At 34.8% G+C, this 21,696-nt stretch overlaps 1 protein-coding gene across 1 annotated transcript in view; it reads right to left on the bottom strand.

Annotated features, from left to right (window-relative positions):
- Positions 1-21,696, bottom strand: part of LOC137404705 (uncharacterized) — a 71,013-nt gene that overhangs the window by 27,521 nt on the left and 21,796 nt on the right. Inside the window, exons 5-10 of the mRNA XM_068090939.1 lie at positions 17,540-17,767; positions 13,810-14,037; positions 10,702-10,839; positions 8,013-8,198; positions 5,454-5,735; positions 2,868-3,080 (exon numbers count right to left, since the gene is read on the bottom strand). Coding sequence (XP_067947040.1) covers positions 2,868-3,080; positions 5,454-5,735; positions 8,013-8,198; positions 10,702-10,839; positions 13,810-14,037; positions 17,540-17,767 — 1,275 coding nt within the window. The remainder of the gene's footprint in view (positions 1-2,867; positions 3,081-5,453; positions 5,736-8,012; positions 8,199-10,701; positions 10,840-13,809; positions 14,038-17,539; positions 17,768-21,696) is intronic.

Below are 21,696 nucleotides of genomic sequence, written 5' to 3'. Positions count from 1 at the left end.
TATCAATGACGTCAAGGTCCCTCCCGCCGTGACTGATGCGATACCAATATGAGATCTCAAGTATTTATAGCACGCGGTGGCCATGGCTCCGGGTTGTTATTGTTTTTAGTTGGTAATAAAACTCATCACTACAATAATTATTATTCAATTTTATGACTTTCCCTACCGGACTTTCATCCTCATCAGTTACAAATTCAGTGACTAAACTAATATCATCATCTTCTTCATTTGTCTTGGCTTTTCCAAAAAAACCTGTTATTGTAATTTGCTTTGCCATGCTGCTCAATCGGTGTATTAGCTATAATGAGTTTAGCAGAAATTGCCCAATGAGCCAACCACACACGAAAAATGTCTGCATTTCTAATACGTATGACGATTTTATTGTGAATATTAATGACCAAAGCTATTTAATTTCGCGTTTTCGCTCGTTCGTTATGATAGTTTAGTTTCGCTCATGAAATTTTCGCGAAAGGATGACTCCGCGAAAACGCGAAAGTTAGATGAGGCGAATACATAAGTGTCCTAGGGTAACATCGCCCAATGTATCTATTGCATCTAGCGTAGCTTATTTGGTCAGGTAATTGCCTGGTGATTAGGAGGTTCCAAGATCAAATCCTCTGCGAAGCGGATTTCTCATTGCTAGATACCAATCGCTATAACTGGACAGAACAAATGACAGACGGTGACAAACTCTGAGATTTCTATATTTAGTGTACCCTTAGGATACGATTTTAATCCGTTCCAGAGTTGGCGTCATGTGGTGAACAAATAATGAAGTAATTATATAATGCGAACATCCCCTGGTAAAATCATCAAAATTTTGTGCAAGTACTGTCCGCATTAAAAATTAGTAGCTTACAGTAAGTTTGACAACCTATAGTAACTTTAGTATATTTAGGGTAGTTATTGGTTATGATCTGCATTAAAATGTAACGTTACAATGCGCTATGAGCAGTACTACGCATTGAAGAGAGTTCTTACCTTCAAGACAGACATACGCATAACATAAACTTTGAATTCACTTCAAATAGGTTTAGCTTAATAAACATGCAAAACTAAGTTTTTGTAGGAATTTTTAACTATTTTACTGGCTTTCAACTGTTTATCCCTAAAATCTACTGTAAATTTTAGTCGACCTGATTAAAAAATTTTTCAACCTAATTTGCTGAGAAAGCCTGAGAGATGCTATTCTCAAAAATGTTCTGTTTAATATGTAATGAAATAGATTGTTATTAGCAGGTTAAAAGAAGTTGTCTGACCACTGACTGACTTTTTGTTTGAGGGAGTTGCAACTCCAACATTTCTACTGGTTATAAATGGATAATATTACCATTTTCACATGAGAAATGCTGAAATGAGAGAAATCGGTCATCGTGTCTCTTTGATCCCAATCATCGTGTCTCTTTCAAACGTTGTGAGAATGTTTTCGGCAAACATCATTTCGGCGTTTATATTATTTTAATGTATGTAATAAGCACACTAACTTTGAACTTGGGTGAAATTTTTTTTAATTCGTATGGTGAAAAAAGATTTGTATGTCATAGTGAAAAATCATCGTGTTCCACTTTGTAAGGTGAAAAAGTCGTATATCAGGGTAATCGTATTCTGAGGGTGCACTATATAGATAACTACAGTATATAAAAAACCGCCATATATATATCGCCATGTCCTTATGGCATTCATCATCGACTTTATGCACAGTAAACCGATAGCATCGACGAAGCAACGCAGATAATACCAGTAAAGTGTTGACATACTGGTGAACATATTTATACTAACGGCGAATTATCAAGAAAGTTTGACAGCTGCAAACCATTCCGATAGTTTGCCAAGCATCAATGACAGTCTGTATAATCTGCATTGTTTTGGCGATGGTAATTCGCCGTCACAAATAGCGTAATCTATTTATTTCTGTTTATGATAGTTGCATTGGGACTAGTATTTAATTTGAGCACGTCGCAGCAGAGAGGTTCCTTCAAGAAAATTAAAAAGAAATGTGAGAACGCTACGTTGCGAAGTATTCGCTAATGCAAACACTAATAAGTTTGTGATAGTGTGAACTTTGCTATCACCGACGATCACCAAAGTATTGTGGTATCAACACGGAGATCCCATTTTTGTAATAGCTGTTACCAAAAGGGTGATAGGAAATCCTGATAGCAAACATGTAATAGCTATTACAAAAACAAGAATATGAACAGAATGCAATGGACTGTTGATTGAACAAGCTGTGTCTCTACAACCGTGATGGTGAGTGAATTTCCCAAAATATACTAACATTTGATGGTCATTTATGTTTCTGACGCAGAAAGACCAGAACGACAAGCAGTGGTTTTTAATAATGAATAAACTATAGTTAACTATTGTCTCTAAAGTGTCCAAAAGTCTAACAGGAGCTTTCGAACAACTTATATTCATAACCAAGTTACAAATAAAAAAAAGCTAAAAACAGTTATAAAAGTATTTTAAAACCTGAACCCTAAAATTGGGAAAAGTAAGGTGCATCAAAAAACAGAATATTAAATATTTACATTTCGTAGAAATGTAGCAGCAAAATCACTATAGCTAGAAGACAGACTAAAATTTGTTCTTGACACAATTCTTGAGAGTTGATATCTAGCATTTAACGAAATTATTAATACTGCGACTCACCTTTATTTACTGGCGACGATCACGCCACCATTGTGGCTGGTTCACACTAGATCAATGTGATATAGTGTGAGCCAGCCTTTATGTATCCCTTAAGATAACAACACCCAAAAAAGCTTAAAAAACCCTAAAAGATTGCGCTGGACATGAATAGAGCAGAAACATGCTAGACCAAAAGCATTTATTCAAGCACCCGACAAGAGCAGTTACTCACATACCTTTCTCACGAGTGAATTTCAAATTTAGGATTTTCTGATCAGTAAAGTCAATGCTGACATTTACATCACTGCTTTCCTTCCATTCATTTACTTTCTTCTGGTTAGTAACAGGAGAAATCTTTAAACGAGTGACAGGAGCAACCCGCCACGCCATCACACCATCTCCTATTTCCTTTCTTTTGAACCTCAGTGCTTCATATAGGTCAGCATAACCTGCAGCAAGCACCTGAATGCCAATGTCACTAAAATGGTGGGTTATCTGACATCTACAAAAGTCACTAAGAGTACCTCCCTTCCTTTTAATCTACCATAAAACCTCTATTTGAAAGAATAGCTCTCTATTTTTCAACCCTTCCCCTATAGTAGCATTTTATTAGAGGTGAGGTTCAAATATAGGGTGGCGCTGTATTTTTAGACTAGCTCCTCAAAATTTTGGGAAGATAAATTTAACCTTTTACGAGTGAAGCGATGCTAATGTTGCCTATATTTTGCACTCTCCTTCAAAAAATGACTGTCATTAATGCTGTCGGCCTAAGCGTTCTTTAATCATTTTTCACATACAGTGTACACTCAGGATAGGATTTTGATCCATTCCAGGGTTGGCATTGTAAGGTGAAAAAATCGTATGTGAGGGTATAGAAACCATAGTAATTATATGATGCAAACATTCCTGGTAAAAATCGTAAAAATTCTATATAAGTGGTGTACATATTAAAAACTAGTAACAAAATAGTATGTTAACCTTAGCAACTATAGTTACCTACAGTAACTTTCTTATATTTAGTGAATTTATAGGTTATGATCTGCATTAAAATGTAACATTATAATGTGCTATGAGTAGCACTACGTACCGTAGAAAGTTCTTACTTTCAAGATAGACGTACGTATAACAAAAACTTCAACATCACATCAAATAAGTTTAGCTTACTAAAAACACACACTTAAACTAAGTTCGAGTGGGGTATGTATTTTTAACTATTTTACTGAATTTCAACTTTTTATCACTAAAATTGTATCACTTATCAATTTCTGTCTTCACTTTCACTATAACTTTTAGCGGACCTGTTTAAAACATTTTTCAACCTAATTCAGCAAGAAAACCCGTACGACGCTGTTTTCGAAATGAACTTTTGTTAGCAGATTAATGAAAGTTGTCTGACCACTAAACCTTCTGAATGAAGAGATCGCAACTCAAACTTTGCTACTGGTTTTAAAAGGAAAATATTACCGTTTTACATGTAAACACGATAATTGCTGAATTGAGAGAAAGTGGTCATCGTGTCTCTTTTAGGCGTTGTGAAAATATTTTCAGCGAACAGCATTGTGGTGTCTTTGTTATTATGACATACATAATAAGCACAACGACTGCCAAATTTTAACTCAGATGAAAATTTTGTTGAATTCGTATGGTGAAAAAAGATTCATATGGTGAGGTAAAAAATCATCAAATTCTACTTCGTACGGTGAAACAAATCGTATATCAGGGTAATCGTACCCTGAGGGTGCACTGTACATCAAAGTATTAGTCCAAGTTAAACAAGGAACTACTTTGATAACAAAACATTAGTGGGATACAGTTATTAATTATTTTGATGGTATTACTTTCAAAGTTTTGAAGAAAAACCGTCAAAGCTTCGGAGTACGAAAACGGACATAATAATTTTTAGTGTTAAAGATGCTTTTAACGCTTTAAAGTTGGAATGTGCCATAACAAAGGCTGCTATTACGTCGCATGGCGTTCCTCAAGGTGATTCTTAACACGCATGCTGTTCCTGAGTCTTAACATTAATCGAAACACTTAAAGTCTCTAAGGTACGATTGTAAACCACATTATGGACGAATCTGAAGACACGGATCGGATTTCGGCCTTAGTGACTTGAAGACCTTACTGACTTTGAATCAGAGTGTTGTTATGATGATTGTAATGGTCGATCTTCTCAAATACACTGCAATTGAAATCATGGTGACCTATATTAATGCACTGGGTGTGAGCACTGATGCTACCTCTATTAAATTTGGAATGAAGTCTTCACCTCACTTCATTCAAGTACCGTAGAGGTCATAGTTAAACATGGACTTACACCAATTTTTTGAAATTTTCATCAACAGATTTTATCGGTATTTTCTATCGTTTGAGATTGTTTTTGATGTTTGAGGTGATCTGGTTGCCAGGATATTTTTAGATTAAAATCGATAAAACGTGATCACGTATAACGCTTAAAAGAAAAATATGTGTGAAATGATGTCCCTAGTTGCTATAGTTGCAATAGTTGATATCGGATATTGCGTTCCAGTTGAAGCGTTATGTATCTCTATTTTGTCTCTTTGCAACTATACATGTCATAGCCGCACCTTCGATTGATCTGAGCATTTTAATCGTGACCAAGTTTTATCGATTTTAATCTTAAAACATCCTGGCAATCTGATCACCTTCAACATCGAAACAATCTCAAACGATAGAAAATACTGATACTTTCTGATAAAATCTACAAAGATTTTGTGTAAGTTATACCTTTAATACTGAAGGCCAGCTATTATCTGATTGTGCTATGATAAAGCTCTATGGACTGAAGCTGTAGCAATCACCTGGTTCTCTTGTGTGGACCTCAGAAGCGAAAACAGCCAAAGCCTTTTGCTCATCCTTTGTGAAGTACAGTTGTTGAACGGTGTGTCTTGCATGGTTTGTGATGAAATATTGTAAGACGTCCTTGGAGAGGTTTTTGTTTCCCACTCCGGTAAGTAAAAGGAAATGCTTAGATACTTCGGTAAGAGGGGATATGGGTACATCAACCCGTATAGACGGGTAACCAACTACTCGATCATTCTTTGGCATCTTTATAGGAGAGAAATTCATCACCCTGTTGCACACTGTAAATTATAACAGAAAGTATATCGACCTCATAGATACATCAACATTAATAGATATTAATAAAATATTAAAATTACTAACGTCTCTTAATAAATCCTGTGTTGTGAGTCTGTCTGTTAGTCTGACACCTACCCTAGGACACTTTTATTTCGCTAGTATTTAGTTTCGTGGGTAGCACACAGAGTAAAATTTCGCTGCAACTTAATTTCGCGGCTCTGATGAGTGCGAAAATATAGTGATGTGAAAATAAATGCAGTGGAAAAAACAGATTACATTCCTCAGGTCCAGTTTGCTAATAAAAAAAAATTCAATTTGGGACTAGTTCGTATTTGTAAACCGCAGGTTGAAATGTGTGGGTGAGATCGATAATTCAATTTGATCACTTGCTGCCATTTGTTTCTTGGACTATCAACGACGTCTAGGTCCCTCCCGCCGTGACTTTCACACTCGAATCCCAAGAAGAAGAAAATAGATAGGTAACAACCAACTTCACAACCAAAACTGTATAACCCTTTCGCTGCCATAAACACATTTATGCGTTTTCTAGGGGCCACTGCCATAAACGCATATTTGGACTTTCTCAGCAATTGCGTGGTAACCTGATTTTATTATTCGTTGACAACATAACCCACGGTCTTTAAGAGTTTTATGAAATTGACTGTGTTGTCCGAAGATTTCTCTATAAAATCAGCCTAAAACAACGAAGCAATATCACACTTTTGTTTGAGAATTTCTAATCTAAAAACGAACATTTTTCTGTGAGTTCATTAACTACCGCGCGCGAGTCATAAAACAGGTAATTAGTTGTTGATGACATTATTGCTAATCAATATTTAGATTTTCGTGATTATACAGATAATTAAAGTAGCAGCACTGTCTTTAATGTGTCTGTTCACAACCAAAACTGTATAATGTGGTTGGACCTGGTGAGGGTTGATAATTTTTTTGGTTGGTAATAAAATTCATCATTACAATAATTATTCTTCAATTTTATGACTTCACCTACCAGACTTTTATCCTCATCAGTTACAAATTCAGTGACTAAACTGATATCATCTTAATTTGCTTTGCCATGCTGCTCAGTCGGTGTATTAGCTATGAGTTTACCAGAAGTTTCCCATTGAGCCCAACCACAGACGAAAATTGCCTGCATTTCTAATATGAAGATTTTATTGTGGATATCAATGAACAAAGCTATTTAATTTCGCGTTTTCGCTCGTTCGTTATGATAGTTTAGTTTCGCTCATGAAATTTTCGCGAGAGGATGACACCGCGAAAATGCGAAAGTTAGATGACGCGAATACATAAGTGTCCTAGGGTATCTCTGGCAAAACACATGCATGTGCAAACATTGTGAGTTCACTTTCCCATTATCTAATCTACAGATTCTGATACGAGGACACCTGCCACTGTTGTCATTGTTCTCTGACTGGTGATAGGAAACCCTGATAGCAAACATGTAATAACTACAAAAATGGGAATATGAACCGGATGCAATGGGCTGTTGATTGAACAACCTGTCTGTCTCTACAACCGTGATGGCGAGTGAATTTCCCAAAATATACTAACATTTGATGGCCATTTATGCTTCTGACGCAGAAAGACCAGAAAGATAAACTTATGGTGGTTTTTAATAATGAATATACAATAGTTAAACAACTCTAAAGTGTCCAAAACTCTAACAGAAGCTGTTGAACAATTTAGTTGGATTTATAACCAAGTTACAAATGAAAAAATTTAAAAACAGTTATAAAAGTATCTTGAAACCTGAAGCCTAAAATGAGGAAAAGTACGGTGCATCAAAAAAACAGAACATTAAATATTTACATGTACATATCGTAGAAATGTAGCAACAAAATCACTATAGCTAGAAGACAGACTAGAAGTTGTTCTTGAGATAACTCTTGAGAGTTGATATCTTGTTATCAACAACATTATTACTAGAAAACAACAACTACAAACTACAAACTATCAAACCCATACAAACATCACATAAAATAAGTAAGAATGGTCAAATTCCTTCCTATATATAAGAAAATCACACAAGTCCATGAATATTTAAGAGACCGATATGTGCTATCGTCACTTGTTTGCATGTCAACACACAGACTACAATGCTAAATGCTATTGGCTCTATTGTTTGTAGCTTGTCCATAGCAATGATTTATAGTAGAAGTCAAACAAGAGTGAGCAACTCCGAGTGTAATGTGGCTGACGCGGATCAACTGTGAGTGAAAAGCATACTTAGTAGAAAAGAATTTATGCGAAAACTTTACCTTCAGAGCTACTGTAGATCACAACTTTTTGAGAAGGAGAGTCCTCCTGACATTCAATGATTTTGGCAGAAGTGTCACCCCCACTGACATCTTTTAACTTGACAACTTGACGAAGCTCACGGTCACCTATGTTGCAGTCCACTTGTGTCAGCAATATCTTATAGCCATCCGGTACATTCAGGTCATCTACATGCAATATAAAAGCAAGTAATAAATATAACTAACTATGACTTTTGTTCTAGTAAGATGAGATAGTATATCTCTGGCATCACAGAAATGTTAAATGTGGCAGAGCAATAGCGCGGTTATGTAATCAACTATATTAAGCGGTATCAACAAATATATGTGATATAAAGTGGTGTGGAATGATACTTTGTCATAAAAAATGAGATGGGATATATTGTGCTAAATTGTTATTATAGAAATATAATAAGATGCATTGTAGCATAAAACTGTAAAATATGATATATAGTTTATATATAATATTTATATGTGACATGGGAAATTATATGAACAAATAAATGGGATATAAAGGAAAAGAAAAAGACATAACGTGAGATGTGAATTATTTTACAGTATTATCATCAAATCGTATGATGATCATAGGGTCATATAACATCATGTATATATATAATTTATATATAAATATATAATGTGATATATAAAGGGTAATAAACAAAAATCAGGTGACATGAGATGATTTATTTTGCAATAGATCTTGTATAGTATGATGCACAGTAATACACAGCCTCACATAATACTATACATACATATATACAATTTATATATAATATTAAAATTCAATATACAAAGTGATGTAAAAATTAGTGGTATAACATAACATGAACTTGTGAATTAAAAGGATTAGAGTGATTTAAAATGACAGTAAAAAGCACACAAAGCAATAGCAATTAACATTGAACAAAAGTAATATGTAAAAATGTATAAGAGTTGACATTAAGCATAAGCATAAATAAATTAATATAAGCATACAGTTGTAACTTATTTAAAATAACTGAATAGAGGTTTTTAAATCAAATCATAAATTTTTTTATACAATCTCATACTCATTACAACTGACAGTCATGTCATCTACTACTGACAGGTCATGAGTCATATATTACTACTGACAGGTCATGAGTCATATATTACTACTGACAGGTCATGAGTCATATATTACTACTGACAGGTCATGAGTCATATATTACTACTGACAGGTCATGAGTCATATATTACTACTGACAGGTCATGAGTCATATATTACTACTGACAGGTCATGAGTCATATATTACTACTGACAGGTCATGAGTCATATATTACTACTGACAGGTCATGAGTCATATATTACTACTGACAGGTCATGAGTCATATATTACTACTGACAGGTCATGAGTCATATATTACTACTGACAGGTCATGAGTCATATATTACTACTGACAGGTCATGAGTCATATATTACTACTGACAGGTCATGAGTCATATATTACTACTGACAGGTCATGAGTCATATATTACTACTGACAGGTCATGAGTCATATATTACTACTGACAGGTCATGAGTCATATATTACTACTGACAGGTCATGAGTCATATATTACCCGCATGCATTCCTTAAAGGTTGACTTGCAACAAAATTCACATAACAGTTATTTGGTATCAAAATATTCACCATGTCTTACTCTGTTGTGTTGTAGGTGCAAAATATGTGAAAATGTGATTACAAGCTCTTAAAAGCTCAAAAACGAACAGTTACCCTTTCCAAAACCCTTTCCAAAATGGCTCAAATGGGACGTAGTTGAACAGGATGGTTTCTGTTTACACTTTCATGCAACCGCATTCGTCAAATTTTTCACAAATATACTTCACGCATTCAATAAAACCATGTCTATTGTCCTTATGCGTCTGTTTCATCATCATTGTAATGCTGTCACTTTGAGCACTGATATCTCAAAACCAACTGTAAAAATTCGTTAAATTTTTTAACCTTAGCTCGAAGGAGTGCATATCATCCTCTGATAAACATGACGAGGCTGTTGGTCACCTGGGATAGTCGAAAAATGCTGCAGAAATTATTCGCGTTGTTGGCAGGAAGTATGGGTCACATGATCAGATTACAACTAAACGATTAGACCAAGCCGAAACAAAACCGTCAACTAGCGAGCATCTATATTTGATATGGGCTTTCCGGTAAAACCCTGAAGTGTTTGTCATAAACTAGCGCTACAAGACATTTTATATTGAGCCTTTTATTGGCCTTTTAATTCAGGTGAGAACATCACGTGTCAAAACAATAACCAAATCGTTTGAGTACGTCAGAGAAATAAATGGATTTCAATCTACAGCGGTTTGGTGATGGGGGCGATCAACTGTTCATTTTAGAGCTTTTAAAAGCTTGTAATCACACATCCACATATTTTGCACCTACAACACAGCAGAGTAAGACATGGTGAATCTTTTGATACCAAATAACTGTAATGTGAATTTTGTTGCAATTCAACCTTTAACAGCTTTCAACTATTGTAACACATCCTACATACTAGCATCTGAAAGCTATCGCAACCGACTGACACTTGTTCGAATTTGATTGTATTTAGAGAAAAAAGAGACGATAATAAATGGGCAAGAAAATGATACTTGAGGCTGTTGATGAAAAACAAAATCTGAGTGTAGATGTTCAACTCGCTTACCATTTGGTGGGTCATCGGACAGATCAAAGTCGATGAAGCTGTTTCTGATAACATGCATGCACTTGTTCTTAGGGTATGGATACAATGGGTAGATGGCAAGATTGTTCTCCCTCAGCGTTTCCATCCCCTCTAGCAAATCTGTAACAGTTTCGAGGTGAGTGTATATAGAGCCTTTAATTTCTTTGCTTTTGAGGATGACAATCTTTCCTATAATAAGACCTGTATCCAGCAATTCGTCCACATGTCTGGAGCCATGTTTAGATTTTAGGAAAAAATGCATTGCACGGGAATTACAGACTAAAAAGCTACCAGCTGCAACAATCAACCACCTTCCAAATAAACAATAAGAAGTACGTATAGCTAGTACACCTGACGATCTCTCACAGCGCAAGGCATTGCTAATATATTAGTAATAATAATAATAATAACAAAGTAAATCAGCAAGCCTTTGACGAAACAGTTGGTAAAAAAAAAAGAAGTGATCGTACTAACTTGTAGTGCAAGGCTGGAAATGGCATGAATTAACCAAGTTACATATATTGTGTTATATCATTTATGCATAGTAGCGTAGGATTGTATAATACTATATATAGGAATATATAGTTTATTTACATATATAATGTGATTTTATTTATATGTGACATAGGAAATTATATGAACAATTAAACTGTGGTACAAAGTTGAAAAAGTGATCTAATGTGCTATATTGTCACAAAATAGTATAATGTATAGTAGTACAAAATCACAAAACACGATAAATAGCAATATATATTTTTTAAATAAATATATATGTGATACATATAAAGATAAATAAACAAATCTTTATTATAATATGTGTGTTCGCCCAAAGCCCACAAATCAAACATTAAAAAAAATTGCTTTTATTGGGATTTGAACCCACAGCTTTCAGCTTGGAAGGCTGACACTCTCTTAACCTGCCTTGCCACATTTTGGAATAATTGTGCATATAGTTACTACACCTGATGATCTCTTACAGCGCATTAAACTGCTAGGGTACTAGTCACATATAAAATCAAGCGACATGAAGTGGCATATCTTTGCTATAGTACAGTAATACTTCAACTTAAGAGTGCTCCGACGTACGAGAAACTCGAGATACGAGCCAGCTTTTAAGCAAGTTTTAGCACTAACATACGAGCCATGTTTGAGATACGAGCACGTGAGTCAGTTGCCAAGTATGCCAGAGGTGTTTTATGAGAACAGCATCACTCTGTATTTTTCAACTGCTCAGGTTATACTTTAGTACCGGTTTTTTGTGCGCGATTTTCAGTGCAGAATTATGTGAATTAAAAGTACTGTGCGTAGACTGAAAGTTTGCCAGGAAAATGAAAGATGAAATGCAAAGAAAAAGCAAATGATAACAATTATTAAATGGAAAATTATTGAAAAATGTGCGAAGTGTGTATGCGTGATTGAGCTAGCTCAGCAATATAACAGAAATACATTCGCAATTATCAAACAGAAGGATTATATTCTGGGCATTTATTTAGTTCGCAAAAGGACTAACCATAGTTTCTAAACGGCGCAGCGATCTTCACGACCGCTGATGGGAGAGACTGCTCAGGCATTGGATAAAAGATCAACAATTGGCCGGTGACGGCATAACTGAACGATGATGCTATGTGAAAAGGCCGGTGCTATCTATCAAAACTATAAACATTCGGACAAGTTGGCTAGTGGTCGTACATTAACCGTTTGTGACGACACCTGTGTTCATCCTAATTGCAACACGTTGAAAGGGCGACAAAGGCAAACGTCCTTAGATAGGGTTATTTTAAAACGGCCGGCTAGTCGTGAAAGCGAAACAAACGAAAAATTAGCTAACCAGCGAGAAACTTCAAACTACCGTATGAACGCCGAAGAAATTTTAATTACGTCAAGTTAAAAATGAAAGTTTGCTTTTAGGTTTGCTTCTAAGTTTGTCTTTTAAGACTTTGATAAAATCCAAATTTATCAAAGTCAACTGTTGTAATGAAGGATAACTCTCTATAACTCCCTAGGATATCTCCCTCTCTGGCAAGTGCTAGCGTTAGCTGCTATTGTATGTATTTAATTTTACATTTTAATTAATCACATTTCCTTGCATTATATTTTATTTGTTGCTTTTTAAAAGCTTATGGTAAGTTAGGACAATAACCAACATGTTCTTTCTGTTACAATATCTTGTTTTGAGTGTTTTATTTGCATTTTTTAGAGTATGGAAACCAATCAATATATATTTAATTGTTCTATATATAAATTAATTGCACCAACATGCGAGTAAATTGACATACGAGCTCAGTCTCGGAACGCATTAAGCTCGTAAGTCGAAGTATGACTGTATTTTGTACGAAACATTAGTACACAGCCTCCCATAATATTATACATACATAGGGCCTATACAACTCATCACCTAAATTTTCAGTCATGAGCAATATTATGAATTTGCATCCTCAGGTTTAAAAAAAACTAAAACTAATTTATTTTAAATTGTATATTTGTATTCCATTTTACCATTAAACTCTTTGGATACTGTAGTTTCACAGATACAGTCATATCTCCACATACGAGCTTAATGCGCTCCAGAATTGATCTCGTATGTCAACATTCTCGCTTCTCAAATCAATATTTCCTATATAAAACAACTAACCAATTACAAATTAATCCGTTCTCCTCCTATAACCACGCTCATATTTAATTTTGTCTTGTATCTCAAGGCAAGAACTTGCCCAAAATTCTACTTGTATGTCGTGGTTCTTATATGTTTGGGCACTCGTATGTCGAGGTATGACTGCATCTCAACTACTAACAGTTAGCATTGTAGATGCTTAGAGTGACTCTTACCTTACTTCTGTCACCCATCAGGTAGAAAAGATGATGAACAATGATATCATACATTGAAGCAACAGGCTCGACTGTGAAATATGATTGGTCTAATGCCAACATTTTTATGAAAATGCCCAATCGCGTAGCTAAACAGCTAGTGATGCCAAGACACATAAAGAAAGACCTAAACAATACAAACATACGGACACCATGCAGATCAAGTAGCGAGTACACCGCCATATTCCAATAATGTATTAAAATAACAATTATCACTGAGCGTACCATTTTGGTCTAGATTCTCAAATGACATCACTATGACATCATCAGATTGCTTTGTGTCCTTGATATAGTCGCTTAGGTCAGGGTCGAACATTGTCTCAACAAGCTTCTCAGCTTCTTCATCGGAGAAGATAATGGCAGCGGAGAGCTCATCGATGTCTTCAAAGTCCAACTCGAGGTCGAGAAACTGGTTTTGAGGTTCAGCCACAAAAGCTTCCAGCTCATCGCAGTCTGGTCAGGAAGAAAATCACAAAACAGGCTTATTATTGAAAGAGACATGCTCTAGGCTCGCATCAAATGCGTGAGAGATAGAGTTGGTCTGCACGCTAGAGAGGACTCGCTTGATAATCTCAGCTTAGTTGTTTTCATCAAGTTTGCCTCCCGCTATGATTTTATTTCACAGATAGATGACTCTCAGTCTATTCAACACACTCCTCAGTTAATCATTTATTTTGCAACTTCTTTGGTTTTTTAAAGATAAACTTATACAGAATTTGGATAGTTTTTATCAGAAAGTACCAGTATTTTTCTATCATTTGCGATTGTTTTTAATGTTTGAGGTGATCTGATCGCTGTAATGTATTGATGCTTGTTTTTAATGGCGAAGCATCACTCGTTTGTCAGCACAATATGAATCAACCGTTTCGCAATCTTGTGCAGGAGTGTTTCTTTCTTACATCTCTAGTGTTGCAAAACTTGACATCTATTTCCAGATGTTTTGTTTTATGTGATTCATCTGATGAGTTTGTTGACAAGAGGTTCATGTGAAATGAAGCAGTATGGTTTAGCACAGCAAACAGTAAAGAGTAAATACTTTAAAATTGCCAAGATGTTGCAAGACAAAAAGCGACAAAACTTGATAGCGATTAAATCGAAAGTGCTATTATGACATCCATGATTGTGCAGAGACTGTCAGAATAGGAGTGTAATGCTGCACCTTGAACACAGCCAATATCAACTATCGGAGCAAAAACAACTAATGACTTCTCGCACAAATTTTACTTTGGAGCATTTTTATTGCGATCAAGTTTTATCAAGTTTAAACTAGAAACATCCTGGCAATCAGACCACCTCAAATATCAAAAGATAATTGCAAATGATAGAAACATACAAAGAATTTGTGATTAAATCTACAAAAAAAATTGTGTCAGTTCATCTTTAATGAAAAGATAAATTTCAAAGACACCCATTTTGGCGCAGCGCCGAACAGTACCCAAATGAATCAGTACACGTTTAACTTTGCTACTTGATCTACTTTGTACGGTGATATAAAAATACAAAAGTTAGAAATATCACTCACTAAAAGCTGAAATAGACTGCTGAGGCTCAATTGATGCCCAACACGAATGTCATGGCAACTCCACTGTTGTCTAGGAGACTATGTAATGAATTGGGCGTAAACCGAATTATGGCACAGAAATTAAAAATGCTAGAATCATAATTTTTTGTAATAGATGCAGGTGAATGCAATATGAACTGGCCTGCCAGTCCATGACCTAAGAAAAAAGGCTTTGTCTATAAAGACTGTTCTGTTCAATGTGTAGACTTCGTTTAATCCAGAGAATTCCAATTCATGTTCATCACCGAACCCCCATATGACTGATGAGGGCGACCTCACATCCCTGTACCCCCATATGACTGATGAGGGCGACCTCACCTCCCTGTATTCCCACATGACTGATGAGGGCGACCTCACCTCCCTGTACCCCCATATGACTGATGAGGGCGACCTCACCTCCCTGTACCCCCATATGACTGATGAGGGTGACCTCACCTTCCTGTACCCCCATATGACTGATGAGGGCGACCTCACCTCCCTGTACCCCCATATGACTGATGAGGGCGACCTCACCTCCCTGTACTCCCATATGACTGATAAGGGCGACCTCACCTTCCTGTACCCCCATATGACTGATGAGGGCGACCTCACCTCCCTATACCCCCATATAACTGATGAGGGCGACCTCACCTCCCTGTACCCCCATATGACTGATGAGGGTGACCTCACCTCCCTTGTTTTGAATTCAGTTTGAATTGAGCCTTTTTGTTTCAGAATACAGAAACAAAAAGGCTCAAAACATAAGAAAAAACAAACATATTCGAATTATATAAAAATAATATACACATTAAATTTTAAAGTCATTCTAAAAAGAGTGTAATGATGGCACACAACAACATAAAAAAACCAACTCACTTTATGATTTTTCACTTTTTTCCTGCCTCTTCTCTGCTATTATGATATTATTTCATAGAAATATGGCTCACTGTGGGCAAGTGAAATGCACTGATCTTTTCAGGATTTATGGCATTATGATATCTATTTTTAATTTATTGAAGATCTGAAAATCCCGATTCGCATCTATGGCAAGTTGTTGCGATGACAAATATACTTTCTTAGTCCTGGCGATTGATTCTTGCAGCCCGCGACCAACGGCTTGGACCCCTAACAGGGAAGCCCTGGCCTAATCCAACCGTAAGTTAGTCTAGGCCTATAGGCATCCCTTTGTCATAGAGAAGATTAAGAAGATGAATTTTCACCATTTCACTCACAACCAGAATAACTAATCGAAAGCTTCAATACACTTACAGTAGACGTAAAAGTGAGTAAACTTCTTGTTAACTGAATCCCCTAAATTTTAGGTTTTGATCTGAATTAATAGAACAAGAATTCTAATGAGTGCTCAATGGTGATTGCAAAAATATCATATCTGGGATCAGAACATTGGATTTATGCAAATATCATGAGTAAAACCATTGATCCCCTGAATAGGGTATAGCAAGGGTCCTACCACACAAAGACTGTGGCTGTGAGATGGTTGAACTCTACTGTTCAACCCTCTCACTGTCAAAGAGGAAACACATGCTTTAGCTTCTAGCTCGCTAGAAAACTCAGGTTGTTTTTAGTTCCTCTCAATGCCTCTCTCCTGAAGAGGCAGGGGCTGTCAGTTTGGTGGCTGACGGTTCGACCAATGGCACAAGTAGTACTATGTTAAATGTTACCAGAAGCAGATTGACTTCAATCCGACCTGACCCAGACATTCGGTGACATCCGGACATCATTCATTTGACACTCAGATGAATGATGACCTCCGATGTCGACGCTCCAATCGCCTGGGCAGAAATCCATGATAGGGCTACGGAGCGATCCAACGACACACTGATATGCAAGCAGACATCCTACTCTAATTACGGGGATTGCAGCGAGAGTGAGAGAAGACACATGCTAAAAATTGTTTTTCAAGTGAGAAATTTCATCATTAAATAATTAGCATAAAGCATAAGCCTGCGATACATAGTTCTGCTGCGCATACACTATCATCCTTCTCATTCATCTTCAGATGCAATAAAAAATGATTTTATATGCTCATGCCAAACCTAAAGTGTCTTCAAAGACTAGTATAAGCTTTTCAGACCAAAAAGTCATTCTATTTTGAGCTCCTTACATAGACAATTTAGTAGTTAATTTAGCAGTGATCAGTCATGGGTTTAAATTAAAACGTTAAAGCGTAAAATTAAAATCAAATCAAGATTTATGTTATATGAGCAGCCACAAGACCCAGTTTGGATGAAAAACTGGATATGGCTACCAGTAGTTGATATAGCTAAAAAAACAAACATCGTAAATACACTTCAGTTAAAGAAGGTTGAACCAAAGGAGCAAACTTCAAAGCGTGGAAAGGAAGCCATGAACTGAAGATAAGATAGTAAATCTAGTAACAAGTGTTCCACCTACCTATCTCGCTGTCAAAGATTGCTATGACTGATTGCTTGTCTGAGGCCACCACCATTCTAACAACTCGAGATTGACGACCAGCGCAGTATTCTAGAAAGTTCTTTAGAGCCAGTGGTTTATAATCAGAGTAACCATTTTTCACCTCGATGAGAATCGCTTTACTATCTGTCTCAGTTTCCGCGAACTCGAGCTCCTCAATCAGCTGCCTTTGAACTTCTACCGAGAGCTCTGAATCATGACAGCATCAAAAGTTAACAACTTATAACTAGAGTAAAGAAACATGATTAACAACTTATAACTAGAGTGAAATATTATTAACAACCGATAACTAGAGGGAAATATGATTAACAACCGATAACTAGAGGGAAATATAATTAACAAGTTATAGCTACAGTGAAATATAATTAAAAATTATAACTAGAGTGAAATATAATTAACAAGTTATAACTAGAGTAAAATATAATTAACAATTATAACTAGAGGGAAATATAATTAACAAGTTATAACTAGAGTGGAATATAATTAACAATTATATCTAGAGTGAAATATAATTAACAATTATAACTAGAGGGAAATATAATTAACAATTATAACTAGAGTGAAATATAATTAACAATTATAACTAGAGTGAAATATAATTAACAAGTTATAACTAGAGGGAAATATAATTAACAATTATAACTAGAGTGAAATATAATTAACAAGTTATAACTAGAGTGAAATATAATTAACAATTATAACTAGAGTGAAATATAATTAACAATTATAACTAGAGGGAAATATAATTAACAAGTTATAACTTGAGTGAAATATAATTAACAAGTTATAACTAGAGTGAAATATAATTAACAATTATAACTAGAGTGAAATATAATTAACAATTATAACTAGAGGGAAATATAATTAACAAGTTATAACTTGAGTAAAATATAATTAACAAGTTATAACTAGAGTGAAATATAATTAACAATTATAAATAGAGGGAAATATAATTAACAATTATAACTAGAGTGAAATATAATTAACAATTATAACTAGAGGGAAATATAATTAACAAGTTATAACTAGAGTGAAATATAATTAACAATTATAACTAGAGGGAAATATAATTAACAAGTTATAACTAGAGTGAAATATAATTAACAATTATAACTAGAGTGAAATATAATTAACAATTATAACTAGAGGGAAATATAATTGAATAATTATGAGAATGGATCAGCTACATGTATGTAATAAAGAACTTTAGGAAACTAGTTGGAAGGCAGGTTAGTCAGAAGCGTTACAAATGATGAATTTTCATGTAAGATAAAAGAGCTGCTTCACAATGAATTTTATGTTAAATTACACCATACTGAGTTACCCTGGTTGACAGCTTCAACATTTAGAGCCCAATTTACGTCGCCAGTTGACAACATTCTTCTTAAAAGATATTAAAAATAAATGCTGCATATCTAACTTGAAACCTATCCAATCAATTGTGAGAATGACGTTGTAATCTATTCAAGGGTAGAGTTGATGAATGATGGATAAACCAAACAGCTGAATGAACAATGAACTTCACGCTGTCCTATGACCTCTATAAAAAAACCCATTAAGGTAATAATAGTGTCTTGCGAGATTGTCAGATACAAACGGCTTCCTATGTATACATACATCTATATACATATACCAGTTGAATGCCCAGCGATGCCCGGGTAGTAAAAGTCTTTGCGTAGAAAATTTATTTATATTTAACATATAACAACAGTTTGCTATTTTAGCTTTCAAACTTCATATCATGAGAAAAGTGTTTTCTGCAGTTTAAATAAATTAAGAGAAAAAATAAAACAACAGTAAAGGTTTTCCAACTTTGTCAAACAATCGTAACTTTCAAACTTCCTATCATGAAGAAAATGTTTTGTGCAGGTCAAATAAATTAAGAAACAAAATAAAACAACTATAAAAGTGTTGAAATGTGAAATAATTATAACTATAGCTAATTACTAAACTATAATTATAGCTAAATTAAGTCTGTTTTGCTAGGATTACAATAAAAAATGATTTGGTAATGGTACAATACAAACTAAGAAAACAAATCAGAAATCCTGAATACGTTGAATTAATAATAACAATTTGTGCATAGAAGTGTATGTGTGTGTGTATAAAAAAGGTTACTGTTCCACCAGAAGCTATCCATGACAATTCTGTACATGACAATTCTCATTTTTACAAATGTAAAAATGAGATATCAGACTTTCTTTGTCTGACCAAACAGAGCGAGAATGTAGAGGAATATTAACATATTGTCAATATTAACAATATTAACAATATTAACATATTAACATATTCCTACTCGAGATAATACAATTGTCCACTTGAAAAGTATGAGCCTTGACGGCGATTTAGCAATTGAACCTTACGAAAAACCAGAAATAGAAGTTCACGGAAAAGCATCGTGTTACAATACTTATATGGTAAGAGCTATGATTGTAAGGGCCTTTGTAGACTCGTGGTTAGATAGCTATTAAAATCTTGGAATTAAAATACTGCATCCCGCTTGATGTGAACGCTGAATGTGAATGTACGATTATTGCGACCGCAAGTTTGCAATCCAAATGTCTAACCACCAGACAATGAAGGCCCTTACGATTCAAAGCCCTTACTATACACTTTATACACTCTTTTCCCAATTTCATACGCTAAATGACATAATACTTGAAACTCTATTAACTCTATGAAATACGATGAAGTTTCCAAGAGTTATTAATTGAAATTCTATTAGCTCTTTTAGCTCTATGAAACGCGATAATTTTTCGTGTTTTTGTGAACTTCTATTTCCAGTTTTGCGTAAGGTTCAATTGCTAAATCGCAGTCAAGGCCAATTCCAATCACGCCAACAACTAGGTTATCTCGAGTAAGAATAGCCTCTACATTCTCTCCGTTCGGTCAGACAAAGAAAGTCTGATATCTCATTTTTAGATTTGTACCAGTATCGAGAGGTACCAGTATTGTCGTATTCAAAGTTTTGATGGATAGCTTCTGCTGGATCAGTAACCTTTTTAATACACACTTTTATGCACGAGTTGTTATTATTAATTCAACATATTCAGGATTTTTATTTTGTTTTCTCAGTAAGTATTAATTGTATCATTACCAAATCATCTTTTATTGTAATTGTAACAAAACAGACTTACTTTAGCTATTACTTGCTAGTTATTTCACATATACATTTAAACACTTTTAGTTGTTTTTTTTTATTTGACCAGCACAAAACATTTTTCTCATGATATGAAGGTTAAAAGTTACAGTTGTTTGACAAAGTTTGAAAACCTTTACAGTTGCTTTTATGTTTTTCGCAATTTATTTAAACTGCACAACACTTTTCTCCTGATATGAAGTTTGAAAGTTAGAATGGTAACTGTTGTTATATGTTAAATAAAAATTTTTGGCAAAGACTTTAATTAACCGGGCAACTCCGAGCATTCATCTAGTATTATTATGATAATAAATTGCATTTAACCTAATTTGTTATACAGTTGAAAAAAATTTGAATATCAATACTTCAGCTTATTATATACAGAAGTAAAAGAAATACATCGTATAAAACCATCGAAAAACTAAATGTTAAATGTTAAAGCCTAAATATATGTCTAAACTAAAATAATAGAATGAAAACTAATAAATAGATGCTTTTGTTATTGTTTTTACCCCCGATACATGTGAAAGGAAAGATAGGCTCAGGAACACATAAGTTTGATGATAGGGTGAGGGACGGAGACACACGGCCTACCTTACTCTACTAAATATAGTCTCAATTAACTTAATTTCATAAAACTTCTATCAGCTTTTAATTTTTTAGACTTAAATTTTTACTCACAAAACTTTGATGATTCGAAAAATTTTCAACAACATGTATTGGAAATTACATTGTGGGTCAGAAGACTTGTATGTAGGGCTTATTGAAGTCGATGTTTGCGTGCATCATAGACAAAAACCAGAAAGCTTAACTTTCACAACGGAACAACTCACAAAGATCTCATATTGCGGTATGCAGTCTTCAATCTTTGGCAGGATAGTTAGCAGTAACATATTACCATGTTTTGACTGCAAGTTCGTATCTAAACTGTTACACAGATACTGTTACCATAGTACGCACAGGACAATAACAGCTACAA

The sequence above is a fragment of the Watersipora subatra genome, chromosome 9 (genome assembly GCF_963576615.1).
Source record: "Watersipora subatra chromosome 9, tzWatSuba1.1, whole genome shotgun sequence".
NCBI classification, from domain to species: Eukaryota; Metazoa; Bryozoa; class Gymnolaemata; order Cheilostomatida; family Watersiporidae; genus Watersipora; species Watersipora subatra.
This window is presented reverse-complemented; position numbering and strand designations above follow the sequence as displayed.